Source organism: Cryptomeria japonica, chromosome 3 (genome assembly GCF_030272615.1).
Source record: "Cryptomeria japonica chromosome 3, Sugi_1.0, whole genome shotgun sequence".
NCBI classification, from domain to species: Eukaryota; Viridiplantae; Streptophyta; class Pinopsida; order Cupressales; family Cupressaceae; genus Cryptomeria; species Cryptomeria japonica.
The window spans coordinates 392,981,742-393,008,292 of NC_081407.1; the positions used below are offsets into that span (position 1 = coordinate 392,981,742).

At 35.3% G+C, this 26,551-nt stretch overlaps 1 protein-coding gene across 1 annotated transcript in view; it reads left to right on the forward strand.

Annotated features, from left to right (window-relative positions):
* Nucleotides 1-26,551, forward strand: part of LOC131047880 (uncharacterized) — a 185,501-nt gene that overhangs the window by 38,527 nt on the left and 120,423 nt on the right. The window contains exon 3 of the mRNA XM_057981688.2: nt 22,562-23,038. Coding sequence (XP_057837671.2) covers nt 22,562-23,038 — 477 coding nt within the window. The remainder of the gene's footprint in view (nt 1-22,561; nt 23,039-26,551) is intronic.

Consider the following 26,551-nt stretch of genomic DNA (forward strand, 5'->3'; position numbering starts at 1 on the left):
ACCCGAAATTCACTGGTGAGCCCGTTTTTGCATCAATTTCTCTCTTCCCTTGTCAGTCCGGTTTGCACACACGATCTACCAAATCAATGGATTAAGGCATGGGCCTTATTTTGCAAGCAAATTTCAAGAATGAAGGATGATACAAAGAAGAAATACAACAACAATTCATGGTTGAGAGCATAAAATGCTTTCAAGACAAAGATGGTCATGACATGAAAAGAGGAAGGCAGCCCGTTCCCTCTTGAAAAGCTAGTACTACCCCAAGCAAGAAGACAAGGATGCAAGTTCCCGTTCCGGTTCAAGATGTCTTTACCAATCTAGAATACTTCAAGTTCTAGCATCCTAAAGCGACATGAAGATCATCACAGACAAAGAATGATGCAATTAGAGTCGTGTCTTAAGACACATGGAATAATTTTAGTTATGCATTTGTAATTTTGTTTTGACAAGTTACATGTAAAAATATTTTTTGTAAAATGCAAGTTACACATTACTTGCACTTTTGTAATTACATGTAAGACAACTACAAGTTGTGTCCGATTAGGACTGTAGTTGGAATAAGTCTTAGTTAGTTGGAGTAACTCTTAGTTAGTTAATGAAGTCTCAGTTAGTTATTGAATGAGTCTTGGTGGTTGAGAGAATCTCTCAAGTTAGTTAGGATCCTCCCACCTTTTTCTCAAGGCTCCTCTTCTATAAATACTGGAGGAGTCTATTGTAATATTTATCTTTTGGAAAGCAAGCAAAAACTCTGCCAAATTTATAGCGAGAAGTCTTTGAGCTTATGTATGTGGATTGAAAGTTTTTGAAGAATAATAAAGAAGGATTACTCAAGTTTTGAGTCTTTGAACTACATGTTTGAGTTTGAATTTTTTTATTTCTTCTATGCAAAGTGTTTCTAAAGGAGCTTAGTCCAATCTGATTTGAAGTCTTTGAGCTGCAAGTAGAGAAGATTAATTAAAATAGGAAACCCTCTTGAAGGAGCAGCAAGTCTTTGAGCTTGCGTCTATTCTTGAGGAAAAATTACTGTTTGACAAGAAATAGCAGCAAGTCTTTGAGCTTGCATTAGTTCTTGTCTTTGTGTTAAAAGAATAGATTATTTCAATCTTTGAGCTGTTATCTTTTATTCGTTGTAAAATTTAGTATAGCAAAGGGTAGATAGGACTTCCAATAGTCAAGTCTTTGAACTTGATATTGCTGTCCCGTCCCGAAGGAAGTGACGGAAGTCTTTGCGCTTTCAGGAAACTTCATTTCCTTTCTCTCATTTCACTTGAAAGTAGTTACTGTTGTTCGTTTTCAATCGCTATCCTTTTCTGTGAAGAGAAAAGGATATTGTCTTTCTTGAAAAAAGAAGAAAGATTGTTGTCCCATCCCATTTTATTTTCCAAGTTGTAGTTAGATAGGGGGAGCCTTCCCTTAATTAGGAGAGTTTTTACTCGTGTGCTGTGGTTGAAACCACAATTTTGTATATTTCCCCAAGTGTACAAAATTTTCAACCAACAATAGGGAAATAAAACTCCCATTACAAGTTTTAAACAACTCAACAAAAGACTAGTAAAGGGAAAATACAATTCTTTTTACAAGTCACAAAAACAACTTGAAATAAAATTGGTAATAGGGAAATAAAATCCCTATTACAACTTAAAGTGACTTTATAAAACTTGTAATGGAGGAGAAAACCCCCTACCATAACTTAAAATCACTTAAGTGGAACTTTTAAAAAGAATTACAAGTTTTATTTTAACTTTATAATTTAAAGTTCACTTGTAATATGCCCAAAAAGTTCCTACAATGACTTAAAAGACAAAAAGCAACAAGGGGGAAATAAAAAGTAAGTTCTATTTTTCATAAAGTGCACTTGTAATTAACTAAAAATTTCCCTACAACACTAAAACAAAGGAAAAACATAAAACTTACAACTTAAGGAAAATTTCCCACCTGCTATCAAGGAGAAAAAACCTGAAATTGAAGGAAAAACATAGCAAACGGACGCAGAATGTGATGAAATTTGAAACGTGGTTTAAGGATGGACTAAGGATTAGTCCAGTCCAAGGATTAGGTGAAATTTTGCCTTGGGAAGCATGCCATAGAGTAAATTTTTTATTTTTTGACAAATTTTTTATGTAATGGTCCATCATTTTAGAAAACAAAAATGAGGACAACAAAATGAAGGAGCTGCTCTACCTTGGTCATATCATCAGTGCGGATGGAGTTAAGGTTGATCCTGAGAAGATCAAGGCAATAGTTGATTGGCCTCCACATGAGAACTTGACACATCTAAGGGGGTTCTTGGGTCTTTGTGGCTTCTACATGGGATTTGTGAAGGGCTACTCTCAGATTACTGCTCCTCTTACAGATCTCACAAAAAGGGAGCTTTTGTTTGGTCAAAAAAGGCACAAGGTGTGTTTGACAAGTTCAAGAAGATTATGATCTCGTGTCCTGTTTTGGCTATACCAGATTTCTCCAAGCCCTTTAAGCTGCAATGCGATGCATCTGGAGAAGGTATTGGTGCTATTTTGATGCAAGATAAGCATCCGATTGTGTTTGAGAGCAGAAAACTAAGAGGAGTTGAAAGGACTTACTCTATCTATGACAAGGAAATGCTTGTGATCATGCATGCATTGGTCAAGTTTAGATGATACTTGGTGGGGAGCAAATTTGTTGTCAAAACTGATCACAATAGTCTGAAACACTTTATGCACCAAAAATATTTGAATGAAAGGCAGCAGAAGTGGGTGAGTAAACTACAAGCTTACGATTTTGACATTGAGTATGTCAAGGGCAAAAACAACATTGTGGTAGATGCACTTTCAAGAAGGCCCCACTTCAGCTCTTTGTGTGAGCTTACTGCTGATTGGAAGGACTTGTTGCTTGCTGATTATGCCAAAAATCAGTTTGCAATCAGCATCATTGAGGGTACTTATCATGATGAAAGGTACAAGGTTGTTGATGGGTTGATACACTACAAGGGAAGGATCTTTTTGTTGCCCGAATCTAAGCTCAAGAAGAAGATTTTTTAAACTTTCCATGACATTTCTCTTGCTGGTCATCAAGAATATTTCAAGACCTATAGGCAGATTCGTGAGAGGTTCTCTTGGAAGGCATTGAAAAATGATGTGTTAAGCTACATCAAAGAGTGTCGCACTTGTCAGATGAACAAAATTGAGCATACTCTTCTAGTTGGATTGTTGCAGCCTCTACCAATTCCCAATAAAAAATGGGAAAATATTTTAATGGACTTCATTACGGGGTTGCTCAGAGCTCATGGCAAGGATTGTATCTATGTTGTGGTGGATAGACTAATCAAGTTCGCTCATTTTTTTGCAATCACCAGCTCCTTTACAACAAATCAAGTTGTAGATATGTTCTTTCATGAGGTGTTTAGACTACATGGGTTGCCAAAAACATTGTGAGTGATACGGACAACAAGTTCCTAAGCACTTTTTGGCAAGAGGTTTTCATATTGTGCGGTACAATGCTCACTCCAAGCACTAGTTATCACCCACAAACCGATGGGCAAACGGAGATTGTCAACAAGTGGTTGGAGGGCTATCTCAGGAATTATGTCTTGGAGCAGCAGAGAGCTTGGGTGAAATGTCTACACTTAGTGGAGTACTGCTATAATTCATCTTACCACATGTCCATTAGAATATCTCCCTTCATGGTACTTTACGGATATGAGGCCCCTAGCTTTGCTGATTTGATGTTTGGCGATAGCAAAGCCCCACAAGCAAAGGACATGGTGCAACAGTGTCAAGATATTTTGAAGGCTTTGAAGAATAACCTCCAGATTGCACAAAATCAATAGAAGTTATACACTGATTAGTAGTGTATAGAGCACACATTTGAGACTGGAGACATGGCCTATCTTAGACTTCAGCCTTTTAGTTAGTCTACTCTCAAGAAGAGTGGAGTGGAGAAACTCAAGCCACTGAGTAGCAAAGTTCACAATGTCTTCCACGTGTCTTGCCTCAAGAAGGCACTTGGTCACAATGTGGTTGTCTCTTCTGATTTGCCTCCCTTGGATGAGGAAGGATAGTTGGTGTTGATTCCAGAGGAGATCATTGATTTCAGAGAGCGCTCTTTGAGAATGACAATCAAGCAGTATTTGGTGAAGTGGAAGAACTTGCCTATGGAGGATGCTACTTGGGAGAATGAAGAGATTTTGCAGCATCCAGGCTTACGATTGCTTGAGGGCAAACAATCTTGGAGAGGGCGGGCTGTAATGCCCCCTTCTCAACAGTAATCAGTTTAGTTGGCCATTAGCCTATCTTGGAGACCCGTAGGCTAGTCGGGAGTGGGAATTGGGGTTTCCTACTTTTTGGGAGGATGCCTTGGCAATTTTGATGGCTTGCATGTTGGAGTTTTATAGTTTTGATTCTGGATTCCTTCTGTGTTTTCAGAAAGCTTCGCAATGATGGTACATGCGTAGCAAGTAGTGGAGTTTGGTGAACTTACTATTTTTAGTAAGTGGGGGCGAGGGCATCTCATTTCTCTGGGTTTTTCCGGGTTTTTAGAGAGCTTCGCAATAGTGTGACAAGCAACTGGGTCCGAAGACTTTTTTGGACTTACTATTTTTAGTAAGTTGCGATGGCTGCTCAGAATGTGGTTAAACTGCATTTGGACACAATATTTTTAGCATTATGCTATTTTTAGTAAGTGCTATTTTTGGCAGGTTTTAGTGGTCCAGTTTAGAGACTATTTTTGGCGGTGCAGTTTTCAGTACTTTTGGCCTTCAGCTCTCTATGGCAGTTGCTCAGTATACAAAGAAAGTATTTTTTAATACTTTTTAATGTTTCCCCATGGCCTAGGCATGTGACTTATGTTATGACTTAAGGGTTGATTTGGTGCTAAAAGTATTATTTTTATGACTTACGGTTGGACGTCCACTTTGGAGTTATTTCATTAAAAGATTATAATTTGCAATGTGTAAACAATTATTTAAGTGGGTGTCCCTTTTGGAGGAATATATGATTTAAAATAAAGACAAATATTATATTGCTTTGGGCATCCAAGATGACATTTGACTTCATTTCATTTCATGTCAATTTGGAGGGAGTTGAATTTGAATTTGAAGAGATCTCTATAAATACAGGGCTCTACTCCTCATTTGGCCATCCATGAATATTTGCAACGAAGTGTTGCCGAATTTGCGCCAGACTTGTGCTTCGAAGTTGAGAGCTTCCTAGCTTGTGCCAGTTTCGTGCTTGAGAGATAGCACCTAGCTGTTGGAGAGCCTATTTCTCATCTAGAAGAATAGAATGAGCTACATTGAGATGGATTTTGTTAATATATTATCAGTTTTCTGAGTGTTAGTGTGATTTTGTATGTTGTTGGTTTGTCCATGGTTGAAGTAGTTATTCGATAATACCTCCCTGCTTGATTGTCTGATCATTCTAGGTATTGGGTTCCTCTCTGCTAGGCATCCTTTTTTGTTAAGTTTCATGAATTATAGCAAAGAGCTGGATTTTTAAGGCAGATCTCCCCTCTCCAGGCAGGTTGTACCATGCTGGAAGTGACTTTGGGATGCGTGCATTAAAAGTTTGAAGGCTGTTTGGATTAGTTTGCTGGTTGAGACTTGGGCTTCCCCTTCCTAGATCTCATTTTCCACTGACTTGGAGCTATTCAAAGGTGTCTTGAAGGAGATATGGACTTCACAATGTTGCTGGTCTCGTTTTTGGTGTTGCTAGTGTGTTATTTTAGATTTGGTAAAGTGTTCTTTTTGACTTGTATTTTCTAGTATTCATGTTTGTAGCTTCTTGGAGTATCTTCTTGTATCTCTTAGAGATTGGAGCTTGATGTACTGACAAGTATTTTGTAGAGTTGCCATTGTAAGGTTGTATTTAGTAGTACTGAAACAATCCATTTTATTTCTACACTATACTTCTTGTATCGTCCACTGCAGAAGTGGAAGAGGCTGGCTTGCCGTCTATTTCTATTCTATTTTGTACTCCTATCATCCCGCTGAATAAGTGGTTGAGTGATTGTCTTGTTTAATTTCAGTCTTCTTGGATTTGTAATTGGCTGGTTATACCACCAAGTAGTTGTTAATTTCCAGAATTTATTTATCCCGCTGAAAATTGGAAGTGGCTGGTCCAACCGCCAATATGTATTGCTCTTAGTATTTCAACTTGCTAACACTAATGGGTGAAATTATTGTGTTTGAAAATTGAAAAAAATTGTGAGGGGACATTTCACATATCTTTAACTTCTTCAAGGACATAAATTATATTGAAGTTTGTTTCTTCAAGTTTTAATCTCTTAGACTCAATTTTCTCACATCCAAGATAGAGTTTAACATACCAAGCTACATGCACAAGAACTCATCTACAAGAGGTGCACCTCCAACTTGGAAAGTTATTTCTGTTTGTCCAAGAAAGTGCCCATCTTTGACGACCTAACACATATCACCACCAAGAAGATTAGAATGTGTAATGAAATCCATTAAAACTCTTATTGCTGTTTTAAATCTGATATTCCAAAGGAATCCACAAAAGAAATATCTTTAATAGAAGCCAATGAAGGAAAATTAGCTCCTTAAATTGACCAAATGTAAAACCCCCAATAGCATATTGTTTATTATTGTTGAGAGCATCTCTAAACCATTTTGTGCCCCCCAAAGAACATTTTCCTGTGGGATTGCTTTCCACATTCTACCCTTATGGTAGCACTAGCTTTCTGACAATACCACAAATAGTGTTGCTTGTCAACATGCCTTATTTCACTTACATTTTGGGTGCATCTTGCAATCGTTGCGTTGCATGAGATTGCATCTTTTCTAAGCATTTTGTCAAACAATTCAGGTGCTTTGTCTATTATTCTGCATTTACATGTGTGTTTAGGAAGGCACTTGTAACTACAACATGTGACAAAATTCTCCCTTCTGTTATGCTTTGATGGATGTGCTTTTATAAGTGCTCGATATTTGATATAGTGCAAGCCTATTTTTCAGATTGTTTCATTTAGCATCACCAATAATCTCCAGAAGAACATTGTCAGTGTTTAAAATGATGGAAATGGTTCACATCTCTGGAAACAATTTATCTTGCCAACGTTTTGGAAAATAATGTAGATGCAGTGTAACAATTAACAATCAGAACATACTCGAAGGTTCTTAACAACTCTAATAGTTCTTGCAGGGGTCGTGTTCAACAAACCAAATGCAATTGCTAACTTTCACTTTGGCGGCAGATAAATAATTCTTTTTCCTTCTCTTCCTTGACATTAAGTAGATGTCTTGAATCTGAAAATACCTTGCTGGATTCATTCGCTAAGCCAATTTCTCCAACTTTGCATAGATCTCCTATCACAAAGCTCCCATTTTGGCATGGACAGGGAGGATACTTGAACAGCTTGTGGAATTTGGCTTTGCAACCACCAAGTGCATTTGTTAGAAAGTTTCAACAGCATTTTCAATTAATTTAATCTGTGCACATTATGTAATCAAGGCATCCCATGAGACCATATCTTTGACGTTTTGTCAAGCAGTTCAAACGCCATATCCATGCTCCCACATTTTATATGCATATCTGCTAGGGCGGTTGTAGCTGCAACACCTGATAAATATCATATTAAAAGCATACTTTGATGGATGTTCAGATCCTCTTCTAATTCTCCCATTTTGGCAAGTGCAAAGATGCTAAGAAAAGGTTGCAGAGTTTAGGTTTACACCTACCATTTGCATTTTCTTGAAAGCTTCAAAAGTCCTCCTAGTAAATCAATTTTGTGTATATTCTGCACTATGGGCACTTCATGAGATGACATTTCACTGAGAAATCATGAAGCACATATTTTGGCATGCGTGAAGATGCTAGCAAATATTTTGGAGTTTTCCTTTAGAGCTGCTAACTACATTTGCTTGAAATTTTTTAAAACAAGTCCATTTTGTGCTGCTTCCTGCAATCATTATGTTCCATGACATGATATATCTTTGAGACATTTAGTTCACGTACCTTATGCATGCTCCCCACCCCCCTCCCCCATATTTCTATGGTCTTTACCATTCCAACGTTTTTTATGGCTGATCAGTTACATAACTAATCGACTTGTATTCCACATCTGTCTTTATCGGTGTCTCAAATGGTTTTCATGAACATTCGATGCGATGCATGGATTGGCAAAGTCACATGTCACTCTCGGTGAAATCTTTGATTATCTTCACTAACAACTTCTTAGTCCGCATCAATGATTGAGAATGAATTAATAAGTGGCATGAGAATGTCAAAAACTTATTTTGCTTGCCGTCAATCGATGTTATGAGGAGGTGTTCACAACTTCTATCAACGATTTGATTGAGGTTGGTAACTTGTATGATGGTGCCAGCATGATAGTTTCCTTTCATGATCGACATTTGAAGATGACTTGTTAACCTTTACAAGGCTGCCGATCAAGTCTGATTTGCCCTTGTGATTGGTTCTTGGAGAGTTACCAAGCTTCTTAAAGCTGCTGATTGTCGTGTGTTTACCTTCATTCAGTATTTAGGTAGAAGTCAATTTCTGTTGATGGGCCTTTTGACACACCTAACATGCAAGCTTTGTAAAACAAAGCTTCTCCTGAAAGAGGATAAGAAATCAAGAATTCCCTTCACCTCCCAAGGTCTCTATTTTGGGTCACAACGATGTGCGGAAACTCAGTGTTCACATAGTCTGTTGCAATCAAGGGGTCTGCTGGTTTCATAAACAAAATACACGAATCTTTTTTTTTTTTTTGAGTTTTCACTTTAGAAATAAATATCAAAAGATAGGTCAGGGTAACAAGAGATAATGAAATTTAATACATGCAACTATACGAATTACGAAACTGATATATCACACAGCTTGTGTATTATCAATAACATTTAAAACAGCAATGAAGCATCACTTCCAATAAACATGCAAAGTCATCAACTTACATGCGAACAGAATGGGATATCAAAGACCGCAATATTGCACTACCACTTAATCCTCATACACCATTTACATGCGCAATATGATTCATAAAATGATAAAGCTGAAACACTAAATTGCTGATTAAAATGAGAGAAGATACCAGACCACAAGAGATATCAATCACGAAGACACACTTTGCAGACCATGCAATCCACAGGTTGCTGGTATTAATTTGGAATGACTAAATTATAAGTGCTGATATGATTTGCACATCCATCCTTTATTTCTCTATTGGCATCTTGAAAGAGGTTATGGACTTAGTTAAAAGGGCTGATGAAACCAACTTTCTCCTCATTGGCCTGAGGAGTTATTAAGTAGCCAGGATGTGCCAATAATTTTAGCTTTATCATTGACACTATGGAGGTGTTACCAAGTTGTGAAACATCATGACTCACTTTTGTCTTCGACATTTCGAATGGCATTTAAAACTTCACTTGAGAGCAATAATGTCATTGCAACCAATCAAGTCGCTTGATAATAAAAGTGAAGACTCTCTATAACTTCTCCATTTTAAAATGACTTTATAACTTTAAAAATTCTTCACTTATGAGCTTTCGCATTGGTGCTTAGATGTCTTCATTGGCACTTGGAGCAAGATACACAATTCTTATGAATTTGCTTACATAAACCTGCCAACCCATCACATGAAGATTAATGAATAACTTTTGCTCGGGTCAATATTTTGTCACAAAACTTTGCTAGATTGCAAATAATGGTTCCACAAACCTCCCTACCAAACTGTTCTGCTTCAACCTTTAGAAAATTGCTGCATTAATTGTTTCCCTAGATGGTCTGATGGGAAAATGAAGTTTAAATATTTTGCAATCCCAAAAGCATTTTGACTCGGAAATTGGCCACTTTGCCTAAAATAACTCTACAAACATCCCCATAAGATAATTTTACAACATCTTGAACAAATTTTGGGATTTAATTGTTTTCATGAATCTTGATAGGTTATATCACCACTTTTGAGGGTCCCATTAAAACAATAGAGTTTGTGCTTCAAAATGGTGAGGGGCTCGACATTTGAGGATTGATCGAGGATTCTTTTGGCCAAGAGGTTCTATGTACAAAGATTTGACACAAGAGTTTAAAATTTGGCAAGTTAAAAAATGGGACTAATAGGAGTTCATTGAAGATTCATGGGTATTAATCTAGTTGTCCATATTAAGGAAGGAGGTGATTTCTAGATAAAAAATCTGCAAGGGTGGAAATGAATGTCAGACTTTACTTGTTTATTAAAAATCTACATGTTTGAAGGAGTGAGTCGTTGGTGTTGAGGGCATGTTCATGCTCGATAAAGTGTTTGATTAATTCTATTTTTCCCTTACATGCTGTCAATTTGTACTTGCTAGATATAAATCTATTGCAGCCTTTTGTGAGCTTTCGTGGGCCCTTACAAGATGATGTATTTTCTCAAGAGGCATGAATCCATTTCATCACCCACCACCCAACTAAGGAGGCAACAAGTCATCAAGGATTTTAATAAAGAAAACTCGCCAGCTTCCATTGATGGTACCGTGGTGTTAGGAGAAGTTCTGAATGTATGAGGAGCAGCTTCAGTGATAAATGATTTATTATTTTCAATATTGGTGAAGGCAACTGGGAAAATATGACTTGGTAATAGCGAGCAATGTAGAGGACTGAAGTTTTGAAGAGTTGTGTTATACTAAAGTAAGCAAAAGTATGTGAGGAAAGGATTAGCAAGAAAATAATTTTTCTAGTGTTCAGCAAATCAAATCAATGATCATGTGAATCCAATATCTGCCGCTAGTGAACAAAAGGAGACTCCCTTTGTCCACGCCATCTCATTTCTACTAAATAAAAGCTGAGGTAGTGATTTGTTGGTTGAAAATTTTGTACACACGTGAAAGCAAACAAAATTGTGGCTTCAACCATAGTGTGTGAGTATGAAACTCTCCTAATTAAGGGAAGGCTCCCCCTATCTATCTCAAACTGAAATAAAAACAGGATGGGACAGCAGTCTTCCTTCTTTCTTCAAGGAAGCCTATATCCTTTTCTCTCCTTAGAAAAGTGATAGCAAGAAAATGTATAATAATGGTAACAACTTCAAATGAAAACGAGAGAAAGGAAATGAAGTTTCTTGAAAGCTCAAAGACTCCCGTCACTTCCTTCAGGACGGGACAGCAATATCAAGCTCAAAGACTTGACTATTGGAAGTCCTATCTACCCTTTGCTATACTAAATTTTACAACGAATAAAAGGCAACAACTCAAAAACTGAAATAATCTATTCTTTCAACACAAAGACAAGAACTAATGCAAGCTCAAAGACTTGCTGCTATTTCTTATCAAACAATAATTTTTCCTCAAGAATAGACGCAAGCTCAAAGACTTGCTGCTCCTTCTAGAGATTTTCCTATTTTAATTAATCTTCTCTACTTGCAGCTCAAAGACTTCAAATCAGATTAGACTAAGCTCCTTTAGAAACACTTTGCATGGAAGAAATAAAAAGATTCAAACTCAAACATGTAGCTCAAAGACTCAAAACTTGAGTAACCCTTCTTTATTATTCTTCAAAACTTTCAATTCACATATATAAGCTCAAAGACTTCTTGCTGTAAATTTGGCAGAGTTTTTTTTTGCTTTCCAAAAGATATGTATTACAATAGACCCCTCAAGTATTTATAGAAGAGGAGCCTTGAGAAAAAGGTGGGAGGATCCTAACTAACTTGAGAGATTCTCTCAACCACCAAGACTTATTCAATAACTAACTAAGACTTATTCCAACTACAGTCCTAATTGGACGCAACTTGTAGTTGCCTTACATGTAATTACAAAAGTGCAAGTAATGTGTAACTTGCATTTTACAAAAAATACTTTTACATGTAACTTGTCAAAACAAAATTACAAATGCATAACTAAAACTATTCCATGTGTCTAAAGACACGACTCTAACTGCATCATCCTTTGTCTGTGATGATCTTCATGTCGCTTCAGGATGCTAGAAGTTGAAGTATTCTGGATTGGTAAAGATATCTTGAACCGGAACGAGAACTTGCATCCTTAATGATCTTTGTGTCCTTGGCCAACGAACTTCAACCTTATCTTCTTGCTTGGGGTAGTACTAGATTTTCAGGAGAGAAAGAACTGCATTCCTCTTTTCATGTTATGACCATCTTTGCCTTGAAAGCATTCTATGCTCTCAACCAGGAATTGTTGTTGTATCTCTTCTTTGTATCATCCTTCATTCTTGAAATCTTCTTGCAAAATAAGGCCCATGCCTTAATCCATTGATTTGGTAGATCATGTGTGCAAACCGAACTGACAAGGGAAGGGATAAATTGATGCAAAAATGGGTTCACAAGTGAATTTCGGGTTTTGGAAGTTGCATTACATGTGTGGGAAAAACAAGAGCATTAACTTGCAATTGTGGGGAACAAACATGCAACTTCATATGTGTAATGGGTAACTACAAGTTTGTACTTGTAATTGGACCTTTAGAACTCATTTTCAAGTGTTTTTTGAGTGCATTTTGGACCAATTTCGGGTTCTGGATGGCTAACTGCAGGTAGACTTTAAATGGGGAAAATGAATGAAGGTGTGAAATGAATGGATGAAATGGTATGTACGGATGATGGAAATGAATATGAAAAGATTTTGGGAAGATCGTCTTCAAGAAAATGGGAAGAAATTTTCAACATGTAATCCGGTTCCAAAAACCCGATTTTGAAAGGATGGGTATTTCTCATCTTTGCAACTTCATATTTAAACAAAAGATGGTTAAATCTTTTATCCGTAAGGGAAGAACAATGATTTTCATCCAACTTGTAATCTGGATTTAAAATTAAATCCCAAATACAAGTAAAGAGGGAAAATGGGGAAGAACAATGCAATTCTAAAATTGCTTTACAAAGGGGAAAATCTCTCTCACAAAATCTGATTTTTGGGGAAGAACCAACATATTTGAAAACAAGAAAAATGAAACAAGAAGAAAATAAGAAAAGGAAAAAAACAAGAAAAATGAAAGAAGAAGAAAAGAAATCTGAAATATCCCAGACCAATTTTTTTCAATTTTTCAATTACAAAGAGTAATGCAACACACATCCGTTAGGGTTAGCACTTAAACCAAAACGATGCGGAAAACAACTCTAACCAAGAATGTACACCAGGATCTCAGGGTGGGCAAGGCGTGAGCATATGGTCAGAGGGTCTTAAAGCATTTTGAAAGTAACTCTAACCAAGAATGTGCCCAAGATGGACTAACATATGGTCAGGGGATCTTGGTGCATGCCGAAAGCAACTCTAACCAAGAATGTGCCCAAGATGGACTAACATATGGTCAGAGGATCTTTACAATTACAACTGCTGAAGGAAAACTCGACACCAAGCATGTGCTTTCAAACCCAAGGTGGGAATGGAGCTATCATATGGCGAAGATGCTAAGAACTTAGAAATGGAATTAAATCTAAATAACAAGCGTGAAATGAAAATGAGAAGAAATGCTGCCAGTACTATTGTTCAACTTACAATATGATAGTAAATGCTTGCCAAGATCATAGGATTAAGACTATACAATGCTGTAACAATATAGAAGGCTCTCCCGGGCTTAACAAAAATGATAAGTTCAAGAAATTCTACTCAAGGATCAATCTTAATATTCTGATTTATGACAGACCTGCACGTGAAATGCTTAATCAGCAACACATGGAATCGCTAAAATGCTCATTACTCTTTCAATACTAGTCCGAATGACCCAAAACCAAAAGCAATGGCTTCCTATGAAGGAGGCGACCCACCCAATACCAATAAATCAGACATTAACCCAACAAATTATTTATCACGAACCCTAGGGCAATTCCCAGCAGTGACGCCAGGCAAGAATGGCGATTTTTCTCTATAAAATAAAACACTTCATATTAGAATCTGCACAAAGGAGCGCCTAGCCAAAACAAGAGGAAATATGCAATACCCAGAATGAATATGTTTTTATTTTGAAATATATGAGTGAAACTACAAATCTGCCCTGCTAACCGTGACTCCCGAAAATGAAATGAAATGCAAATAACTGAACTTCAAGCACAACTCAAGCTGCAATGCAATCCCCACTACAAACTCTCACAACTACACTAAATCACCACTAGTTGCTATCTTTCAAGCAAGAAGCAATGCCAAGGCTAGGAGGCATTCATTCCTCGAAGCAACCCCAATACCATTCCGGCAGAGTAACATTACAATAGACATAAGATGCCAAATGAAGGGAAGAGGCCTCCATTTATAAGCTTAACAAGGGATCTCTAGAGGCTTCTAGAAAGTGTGCCCTAATTTCACATTTGAATTTTCCTCCAAGAGATGGCGCCACTTTTAAAAGCTTAATTAACCTTTATTTTAATTCACTTCTCTTCATAAAGTTGGCACCCCTTTTCATAAGCAAGATTTTAGACCTTAGGAAATATTAAATCCCTTCCATGATGTGTCCACCCTTGAAGACCACCTTTTAAAACAACTTGAAGTGATGAAGCTAGGCCAAGGGGTCAACTTTAAAATATAACATTAAAACATAACATTATTTAAATGAAATGAACTTATCTCTCCAAAAACATCCCAAGGCCAAAAGTGACGAAGCCAATGAACCAACTGAAGAAGAGAACCAACTGTGTCGAAATAATCAGGACCACTGCCAGAAATAGAATTTACTAAAAATAGTAAATTCAAAAAAGTGCTCGGAACACAAAGCCGGACATACCACTGCGAAGCCCTTTGAAAACCCAGAAAGAATTCGCAATCCAAACTCTAATTCACGAGCAACAACAAACTCCAAAATTGGAAACCCTAATTTCACCCATTGAGTAGCCTACGGGTCTCCGAAATAGGCAATCGGTCAACTGAAACATTACGCCTGAGAAGGGGACATTACAAAATCAAACCTCTCTTCAAACTGAAAATGCCTCTTCAACAAGATGATTAATCTTTGAAATAAAGAAGAATAGCTCTTAAAAAGAAATTAACCGTATTCCAAAACCCTAGCCACGTTTTTGAAAAAAATGACCAAAACTGAAAAACATGGCAGCAAATGCATGGAAAATGGCATGGAAAGTGGCCAAGACTCTTTCTAACCTCAACACCTTAGCATACCAAGCCAAAACGATTCATAACATTGCTGATTCGTGGCATTTCAAATGGCAAAAAACTTGGTTTTTGGTAAAAACGTTGTTGCTGTTATAAAGCAAAAAACCAGCAATCTTAACCTCCATGTGGCGTGAAAGGTGTTTGAAAATGCATGGAAATAGGAAGGAATCCTAAACGCCTTCCTCCTCCAACAAATTCTCCACAAAATTTTGCTAAAAATCCTCAAAAATGTTTTTCCTTGCAATTCGGGTTTTTTGGAACAAATAGCAAGTTTTAATTTGCATGAACCAATGAAAATCGGGTTTTTTAGAAGATATAACAAGTTTAAAATTTCACTTTTTCAACATGTTGGGCAAAATCGGGATTTTTTGGCCAAATAGCAAGTTTAAAATGTCAAAAATGCACTTTATGAGAAAAATCGGGTTTTTTAGACCAAAGTGCAAGTTTTAAATTGTCACTTTTTTACTTTATAGGCAAAATCGGGTTTTTTAGACCAAACTGCAAGTTTAAAATTGTAAAAAATGCACTTGCAATGCAAAATCGGGTTTTTTAGACCAAACTGCAAGTTTAAAATTGTCAAAAATGCACTTGCAATGCAAAATCGGGTTTTTTGGAGAGATGCAAGTTTTACTTACTTGTTAAGGGGAAATAAAATCCCTACAACAAGTTATACTTGCTTGCACATATGTAATGGGGATTTAAAATCCCTATTACATGTAAAAACCATTAAAGTAGGGGTTTTTAGAGAGAACTACAAGTTTACTTGTAACTTAACCAAAAAATCCCTATTTTAACTAAAAAAGCCAAAAAAAAATAAAATAATAAAAACAATAAAGGAGAAATTTAAAACAAATGACAAGTATTCATCTTTTAATAAAAATGCACATGTAATAAGCTAAAAATTTCCCTACAAAGACCAAAACAATGGACATCATTAAAACTTGCAGTTTGAAGAAAATTCTCCACCTGCAGTCGGGATTTTAAAACCCGAAATTGAAGGAAAGACATAGCAAACGAACCCAGAATTTGACGAAATTCGAAATGTAGTTCGAGGATGGACTGAGGATTAAGCTAGTCCAAGGATTAGTCGAAATTTTGCCTCGGGAAGCGTGCCATAGAGTAATTTTTTTCTTTTTTTTTTTCACAAAAATTTCATGTAATGGTCCTTCATTTTTTAAAACAAAAATGAGGACAACATGATTTAAAATTCAGTGACAGGTTTGGGAAATATTTTGTAGGCCCCATTTGACCTTTAATTAATAACTTAATTGAATCGAGGTTAAGGATAGTGACATCCCTATCCAGCTGGGAATTGACTGGACTTTAAATCTTTGTCATTGCTATTCCATCCAATATATTCACCTTTTGTAAGCTGGTTTCTAGAGAAGATTGTGTGCGAGTTTTTTTAGATCAACGTTTTGGATCACACTACGTGATCCATCATCAGGATGATTGAGAGCACAAAATGTAAAAAATCTTATAAGAAGAAGACAAGATGGAAGTTAATTAACGGTTACCATACTCATTCATAGATGAATTGCTGTCCATGAAGTATACCTTCAGCAAATTTAAAGGTTGGGATTGTTGTTTACTTATGTTGTTTTGAAAGCTATTTCTATTTGAAATTCAATGTTGCAGAAAATTAACATTTATAATCTTGTTGGCAAAATCTACACTGTCATATTTGATTCATTATATTTTTTCAATATTGTCAAACAGTTGTGTATTTTCCCTGAGGAAGAATAGTAAACTGCAAACAAATCATTCTAAACAATCATATTGAGATTATACCAGACTTGACAAAGACCAAGTGCTCGATGTAATGTCATTACAAACTTGAAGGTTTTGAGAATTTTTTAGTTAGAACCTTGGTGGGGTTCTTACACAACTGGTGAGCCATTAGAGGTGAGTTCATTACACACACAACTTGATCCTTTGCATGAGGCTACTATTGAGGATATTGTAGTTGTACCGTCTAGTTCCACCACACCCACATATTGACAACAATTTTTTTTGAGTTTTAGTTGTAGAAAATTTATAATTTTTATTTTTATTGTATTGAAACTTAAAATTCATATGTACTGAGAGGTTGAGCTATTTTTTGGTCTATGATATGTCCTGTACTCTAATTTTGATTTATGTATGAAGGAAATCAATATTTAGTAATATGTGTGTTTTTGAAGAATATTTTAAAAAATTTGTGTATTTTTAAATGTTTGAAAAATTTACTGAGTTATTGTTTCCTTAAGTTTTGGACTTTTTTGGGTCAGTCAAGTATTTGATGAGTCCAAGTTTTTCAACTATGGTTCTAACTTCTATCCATGATAACTTTTTCATCCTGTCCTCTTAAATACTATCACTGATTACCAATTGATTGTTGGTAAAGGTTTCAAATCCACTATTGTTTGAACAAAGTTAGGGGATAAATCTTCAATATTAGGTACATGGGTATTTTACCCCAAGCCTCATAACTATTATTTCTTAAGAGTTAAATCACTTTCTTTTACGAGGAACTTTAGATTGAAACTAGAAAGTTCAACACCCATATGTTTGAGCATTGACACATTATATGGTCCAATTTGCATGGAAAAATTTACTTTTTAGCATTTTAATTTTTAATTTTTATCTTTTAGTTTGACACAAAATGAAATAGGCATGCTGTAAAACAAATATGTGAATTAAAAGGGGAAGCTCCCTATAAATAAAAACTTAATAAAATTTAATTTTTAATTTTTATCTTTTAGTTTGACACAAAATGAAATAGGCGTGCTGTAAAACAAATTTGTGAATTAAAAGGGGAAGCTCCCTATAAATAAAAAACTAACCTAAAATTGGACAATATGTATTTGCAATTTACAAACTCTATAGTTTTTTCAGGGATGATTTCATGTTGTGCTAAAATAAGCTTTAAATGTGTATAATATTGCCTAGTGTTGGCCGAAATGGTCTTTCAACATAAGGCAAAGGATTTTATGCTTTTTAACTTAGGGAAATCTGTATTGCTACATGCTTGTATTGTTCAACTAAATGTAGAAGTTGAACAATGCAAGTATTGAAATGGAGTTGAATAAGTTAACACCTAAATACAAATACTATGGTTAAATTAAATATAGGATTCATTACAAAGCCACAATTTGCTTCTTTCAATGCATCTGCTATACAAAACTCGCAAATTCCTCAAAATAATTTTACCCGGCGCACACATAATGTGACATCTCAATAAACATTTAGAAGCAAGATGGACGTAATAAATGTTATTAAGTTAATTAAAATTATCACAATAATATTGAATACTTGATGAAAAACAATATTAGGCTTTAGCATTGTTGTCCTCATTTTTTGTTTCCAAAAATGAAGGACCATTACATGAAATTTTTGTGAAAAAATGAAAAAATTTACTCTATGGCACGCTTCCCGAGGCATAATTTCGACTAATCCTTGGTCTGGCTTAATCCTCAGTCCATCCTCGAACTACATTTCGAATTTCGTCAAATTCTAGGTTCGTTTGCTATGTCTTTCCTTCAATTTCGGGTTTTAAAATCCTGACTGCAGGTGGAGAATTTTCTTCAAACTGCAAGTTTTAATGATATTCATTGTTTTGGTCTTTGTAGGGGAATTTTTGACTTATTACATGTGCACTTTTATTTAGAAGATGTTACTTGTAATTTGTTTTAAATTTCCCCTTTGTTGTTTTTATCTTTTTTATTGTTTTTTGGTCTTTTTTAGTTAAAATAGGGATTTTTTGACTCAATTACAAGTAAACTTGCAATTTGGTCAAAAAACCCGTACTTTAATGGTTTTTGCATGTAATAGGGATTTTAAATCCCCATTACATATGTGCAAGCAAGTATAACTTGTTGTAGGGATTTTATTTCTCATTTACAAGTATTTAAAACTTGCAGTTTGCTCCAAAAAACCCAATTTTGCCTTGCAAGTGTATTTTTGACAATTTTTAAACTTGTCATTTGTCTTAAAAATCCCGATTTTGCCTTGTAAGTGAAAAAGTGACAATTTAAAACTTGCACTTTGGTCCAAAAAACCCGATTATGCTCATAAAGTGCATTTTTGACATTTTAAACTTGCTATTTGGCCAAAAAATCCCGATTTTGCCTAACATGTTGAAAAAGTGAAATTTTAAACTTGTCATATCCTCCAAAAAGCCTGATTTTCATTGTTTCATACATTTTAAACTTGCTATTTGTTCCAAAAAACCCGAATTGCAAGGAAAAACATGTTTTTTGAGGATTTTTAGCAAATTTTTGTGGAGATTTTTTGGGAGATAGAAGGCGTTTTGGATTCCTCCCTATTTTTATGCATTTTCAAACACCTTTCACGCCACATGGAGGTTAAGATTGTTGGTTTTTAGCTTTATAACAGTAAACATGTTTTTGCCAAAAAACCACGTTTTTCTTCATTAAAAATGCCACGAATCAGCAATGTTATGAATCGTTTTGGCTTGGTATGCTAAGGTATTGAGGTTAGAAAGAGTCTTGGCCATTTTCCATGCCATTTCTCATGCATTTGCTGCCACGTTTTTCAGTTTTGGGCATTTTTTCAAAAACGTGGCTAGGGTTTTGGAATACGGTTAATTTCTTTTTAAGAGATATTCTTCTTTATTTCAAAGATTGATCATCTTTTGGAGAGGCATTTTCAGATTGGAGCAAAGTAAGATTTATTTTCTTCTTGTTTTCTTGTTTTTCCTTTCTAGTTGTAAATTTGTAAATGGTTGGTTCTTTCCCAAAAATCAGATTTTGTGAGAGAGATTTTCCCCTTTGTAAAGCAATTTTAGAATTGCATTGTTCTTCCCGATTTTCCCTCTTTACTTGTATTCGGGATTTTAAAATCCCGATTACAAGTTGGATGAAAATCATTGTTCTTCACTTACGGATAAAAGATTTAACCATCTTTTGTTGAAATTCCAAGTTGCAAAGATGAAAAATACCCATTCTTTCAAAATCGGGGTTTCAGAACCTGATTACATGTTGAAAGTTCTTCTCGTTTTCTTGAAGATGATCTTCCCAAAATCTTTTCATATTCATTTCCATCATCCGTACATACCATTTCATCCATTCATTTCACATCTTCATTCATTTTCCCCATTTAAAGCCTACCTGCGGTTAGCCATCCAGAACCCGAAATTGGTCCAAAATACGCTCAAAAAACACTTGAAAATGAGTTCTAAAGGTCCAATTACAAGTGCAAACTTGTAGTTACCCATTACACATATGAAGTTGCATGTTTGTTCCCCGCAATTGCAAGTAATGGTCTTGTTTTTCCCATACATGTAATGCAGCTTCCAAAACCCGAAATTCACTTGTGAGCCCATTTTTGCATCAATTTATCCCTTCCCTTGTCAATCCGGTTTGGACACACGATCTACCAAATCAATGGATTAAGGCATGGGCCTTATTTTGCAAGCAAATTTCAAGAATGGATGACGATACAAAGAAGAGATACAACGATTCATGGTTGAGAGCATGGAATGCTTTCAAGACAAAGATGGTCATGATGTGAAAAGAGGAAGGCAACCCTTTCCCTCCTGAAAAGATAGTACTACCCCAAGCAAGAAGATAAGGTTGAAGTTCGTTGGCCAAGGACACAAAGATCATTAAGGATGCAAGTTCCCGTTCCGGTTCAAGGTGTCTTTACCAATCCAGAATACTTCAAACTTCTAGCATCCTGGAGCAACATAAAGATCATCACAGACAAAGGATGATGCAGTTAGAGTCGTGTCTTTAGACACATGGAATAGTTTTAGTTATGCATTTGTAATTTTGTTTTGACAAATTACATGTAAAAGTATTTTTTGTAAAATGCAAGTTACACATTACTTGCACTTTTGTAATTACATGTAAGGCAACTACAAGTTGTGTCCGATTAGGACTGTAGTTGGAATAAGTCTTAGTTAGTTGGAGTAACTATTAGTTAGTTAATGAAGTCTCAGTTAGTTATTGAATGAGTCTTGGTGGTTGAGAGAATCTCTCAAGTTAGTTAGGATCCTCCCACCTTTTTCTCAAGGCTCCTCTCCTATAAATAGAAGAGAGGGTCCATTGTAATTTATATCTTTTGGAAAGCAAGCAAAAACTCTGCCAAATTTACAGCAAGAAGTTTTTGAGCTTATGTATGTGAGTTGAAGGTTTTGAAGAATAATAAAGAAGGATTACTCAAGTTTTGAGTCTTTGAGCTACATGTTTGAGTTTGAATCTTTTATTTCTTCTATGCAAAGTATTTCTAAAGGAGCTTAGTCCAATCTGATTTGAAGTCTTTGAGCTGCAAGTAGAGAAGTTTAATTAAAATAGGAAACTCTCTTGAAGGAGCCGCAAATCTTTGAGCTTGCATCCATTCTTGAGAAAAATTACTGTTTGATAAGAAATAGCAGCAAGTCTTTGAGCTTGCATTAGTTCTTGTCTTTGTGTTGAAAGAATAGATTATTCCAGTCTTTGAGCTGTTATCTTTTATTCGTTGTAAAATTTAGTATAGCAAAGGGTAGATAGGACTTCCAATAGTCAAGTCTTTGAGCTTGATATTGCTGTCCCGTCCCGAAGGAAGTGACGGAAGTCTTTGCGCTTTCAGGAAACTTCATTTCCTTTCTCTTATTTCACTTGAAAGTAGTTACTGCTGTTCATTTTCAATCGCTATCCTTTTCTGTGAAGAGAAAAGGATATTGTCTTTCTTGAAGAAAGAAGGAAGACTGCTGTCCCATCCTGTTTTTATTTCAGTTTTAGTTAGATAGGGGGAGCCTTCCCTTAATTAGGAGAGTTTTTACTCGTGTGCTGTGGTTGAAACCACAATTTTGTATATTTCCCCCACGTGTACAAAATTTTCAACCAACAAGCGTAATGCAAGCACAAGAATTACTATTGATGAAACTAAGTAGAAGAAGACACTTATTTATATTGTTTACAAAATTGCATGAAAAAATGAATTAAATTAATTGCATGAAAGGAGAGGTGCCTCCCTCCTACTGTTATAGTAAAGAAAGACTTCTACTCTAACTATGACCTCTTGCATAATCTGAAAATTTTATTACAAATTATCTAGTCCACTAATTCTAATGTGAGTGTTAGTTCTACTGATGATTTAACTACTCTTATCCATCACATGATGATGAGCTATTTTTTGACTTTTGGAATGCAGCTCTAGATGATTTTGATTTGATGACGTTATACTTTGTCTCAACAAAATCTGACATATCCTTTTATGAGACTCTAAAAGTTTGATTTTTCCAATGACCATTGGTGACTCAAATATGAAATGCTTTGGTGAAGCTCTGAAAATTCGCTTTGATGCTTTCCTTTGCTGAAGTTTTGTAAACCTTAATATTTTTTGAAAGTTTGTTAATTTGATGAAGCCCTTGCTTGAATTTGAACATCTTGTTTACTCTTCATTGAATCCACAACTTCTCCTCAACTTGATCGCTAAAACTAGATGTTAAATTCTTTATGCACCTCCATTGTTGAAAGTTTGAAACTACTATCTATCGAATATTTTTTAAGTAGTTTGCCAGCATTAAATATTTTCTTTTTACCTTGGTGCTTTATGGTGCAGTGTCTTAAGGAACCAAGGTTTGTATACACCGTTGACATGAATGTGAAGGAAGCATTGAGTTTGCAGCCTCGGTTGTGGGACTTTATCTCAGATTTGTCCTTCAAGCCAGGAAAATTAGAGTATATTTCTTCTCCAAGTAGCTCCTTAGATCTAATTGGCCTATTGAATGATGACAAATGTACACAAAGCAGAATAGCATCTCATAGCTCAAATGGGACAAGTGAAAGATCTTCAAACAAAATGCTGATCATGAAAGATATTAAACAGTCAAATGTGTATATGGTGACTAGTGAACCAAAGGTGGTTGTTGTAGGTAGTGGACCTGCAGGATTATTTGCCAGTCTGGTGCTTGCAGAGCTTGGTGCAAAGGTCACCATAGTAGAGAGGGGTCAGCCAGTAGAGAAACGGGGCCGTGACATTGGAGCTTTGGTAGTGCGTCGCCAATTAAAATCTGAAAGCAATTTTTGCTTTGGAGAGGTTTCCACTTTAACCATCATTTCTATAATTTCTTTCATTTGGTCATACAATTTTCAACATTCCAGCTTTATTATCATTAGTTAATAATGAATTATTAATCTGTATTGGCTCAGGAGTATCATGGTTAGAGAAGCCATGAAGAGTTGTATGAAACACACATTATGTTTCAGGACTGGCTTCTGATGTTATCAAGATTTGGGATTTTGAATTTGATTGTGTTACGGTTATCATTTCTCTTGAAACAGATGTTTCTACCCATTTTTTTGTTCTGCTGTAATTGCTGATGGTAATCAATAACAGTTCTCAAACTGTCATAAAGATATTTATCTCTACATTAAAATGTTGTTAATTTCTCATTCATCATTAAAATGAATGTCCCATTTATGGTAGCCGTAGAACTCGATCAGTTGGTAGAATTTTTTGCATACGATCTTTTACATTTCATGAGTTTTGTTTGTAGGGATCAAGGGGAATGCAGCCTGTTCTAGAAACTTCAAGTGATCTCTATATTGTTATTACTGGAGTGATTTTTGTTAGTGTTTTAATTTTTCTATTGCTAGACAACACAAAATGGAACAACACATGCAATAGAACCATTCTTCAAGTTTTAAGGGGAAGCTCCTTGAGACCTAACTAAACATAAAACGCAAAAGTCAAAACTATTGATAGAATTTATAAGTATGCACATTACAAGATTTTTATGGAGTTTTGTATTAAATGTAAATAACTAATTGTTAAAAATAAAGACTTGGAATGAGATTTCTTAGATTTAAAGAAAGGTAAACTATCAAGCACAACTGTAGACAGCTTCTTACTGGCTATAGAGGAGAATTGTATTCGGTTGTAACCAAATATTTGAAGGGAAACAAATGAGTATTGGGTGTTAGCTAAATCAGAGATCAACAAATTAGCATTAACAAGAAATGGTTAAATAGATGAACGTAACAGGCTAAACTACTATAGCACAAAAAGAATGTAATCTAACATTCTAAAACTTAACATTTGATAAACGCAGAACGGGAAATCTTTTTTTTTTTAAAACATAAGCAAGGAACTTTTACTTTCCTACTAGCATGAAGTAATATTAACTAATCAAGAGAGATTTACAAATGCATATATAGTTTTAAAACTACTTAATCATAATTCCATATCAACTAAAAATTAGAGAAGTTAAGAGTTTACAGTATTCGGATATCAATCTAAATTCTTTTGTGCCAAAGTATATGATCAGAGGGAATGTAATGTCCCTACTATTTAGAGATCATTAACCTGCAAAACAGATTGTTAGAACATAACAAACATATATATATATATATATATAAGTAATCTAGATTGCAATCTAACTTTAATACTTAATTAACATAATCATAATTTTCATCTAATAAAAAGGATACGAATGCCATACGAAAGTATGGCCTCAGGTGGCCATGAAGCTCGCCTTCTTGGAACTCCTTGGTCCCAAGCCCTCCAGGAAATCGAAGACGAGTTCGAATCCTGTCTTGGGTGTAACCTCTTACACCCAAGCCATCCAAGGAAGACCCTTGTCTATTCCTTGCCTTGGATGATGCTTTCATCATCCAAGTCCTTAGAGGGGATCGGCCAGAACCATCGAGTCATGTCTTGGGTGTAACCTCTTACACCCAAGCCATCCAAGGAAGACCCTTGTCTATTCCTTGTCTTGGGTGATGCCTCCATCATCCAAGTCCTCAAAGGGGATCGGCCAGATCCGTCTCTTCTTATTTGTGTTTTAATCAACCAAGCCATACATTTGCATATCAGTTTCCAGTTCATAATCTATCCCTTTATGTTAACATGGATTCCTAATGTATTCTTTAACTTATATCTATCAATGTGCTTTACCATCTTTAACATATGCATTACATGATTACATCGCATTAAATACCTTTGTATTACATAATCCTTCCTAATGTGTAAACTTGTGTATACAACCATTAACATGATTATATCCTTTACCTATATTTAATGATCAGTGAATACTATACATTAATTAATACATATATATACACTAGACTACAATTGACATCACTTATTCATTAACATTACACATTATGACCAGTGAATACTATACATTAATTAATATATATATATACAGTAGACTACAATTAACATCACTTATTAATTAACATTACATATTACCCATTAACTAATATTAATGAGTATTACACATTAATAATAATGACGTTACATATTAATAAGAACACATTAACTAATATACGTATGTTATTTAATACAATAAACCACCTGTTCCTTACTTTTCGTCTGTAGTAGAAGACGCTTCTCCCCTTTTTCTCCTCCCCGTCCAAAATGTTTTAGATCTGCCTTATATCTCTCTCACATGTTCTTCCCTTAAGAGTTGTGAATCTTCATCATTAACAAAATAATGTGTCTTTTCCTAAATTTCATTATCTTATCTAAGCATAATCACATCTCTGACTAATTGTGGCTTTTTAGTAAAGGTAAGAGACTCACATTAGTTTGATAAACTGCATCTCTTTACTATTGGTAATCACACTTTCTCTTGTTGCACCACTTCCTCATTAACTTCAGCGGCCTGATAACGAACTAGTTCCCAAAGAACGAACTATGTACTATAAATAATCACCTGCTGCATAACACCTTATATGTCTTGATGCATCAGACAGAGGACAATTTTTGACTATCGCCTCAGGAGATTGACCATCGATACATTACGCATTTAACAATCAACATTCACACAGCCAACGGTCATGCTTTCAATCGTAGGCGGAACTCATCATAAAATGATTGCCAAACATTACTAGTATTGGAGCAATAGATATACGAATATCAATGTTAATATCACTGCTCTTATATTATTGCATTCATCCTTCAGCGACGTTGTAATGATCTTGCTAGAGTCAGAAAGATTTTGTCTACCAAGGTGCCACGATCTTTACCGCTCACTATATCTCTTTGGTTGCATCATTCATCTAAGGCCACATGTGTAAGATGGATCAAAGTCCATATGCGTGGCATCTTATAGAGTGGCGTGCTTCATATTCTTGCAAAGGGAATCGAGTTGGATTTCAAAAGATTGTAAAGTCTTGTTCCAAGACAATCTTCTTTTATTAAAACATGAAACAAGTTGTAATATTATATTAATGTTTACAATATAATATTAATTTATATTTCAAGAATATTATTAATAATGAATATTAATAAATATTAATTAAATAATAATATTTAACAAATTAATTTGAAATGATCATTTGTTGATGAATATGACATTATATTAATTAATAAATAATAATTGCTTCATTTAGGATATATATAACGATCAAGGAGGGAACATGATAGGGAAAGTATCATCAAGGTGATTTACCACCCAACCATAGACCTAGCAATCTCCCGCACATCTTCCTACTAGAAGCGGCCTTGCCCTTTGCAAGGGTGTAAGTAAGTTGAATAGGTCTAATGCCATTTGAGCCCGGTGTTTTGACCCTACACAAGTCTAGTCGGTCACACACCATAGGA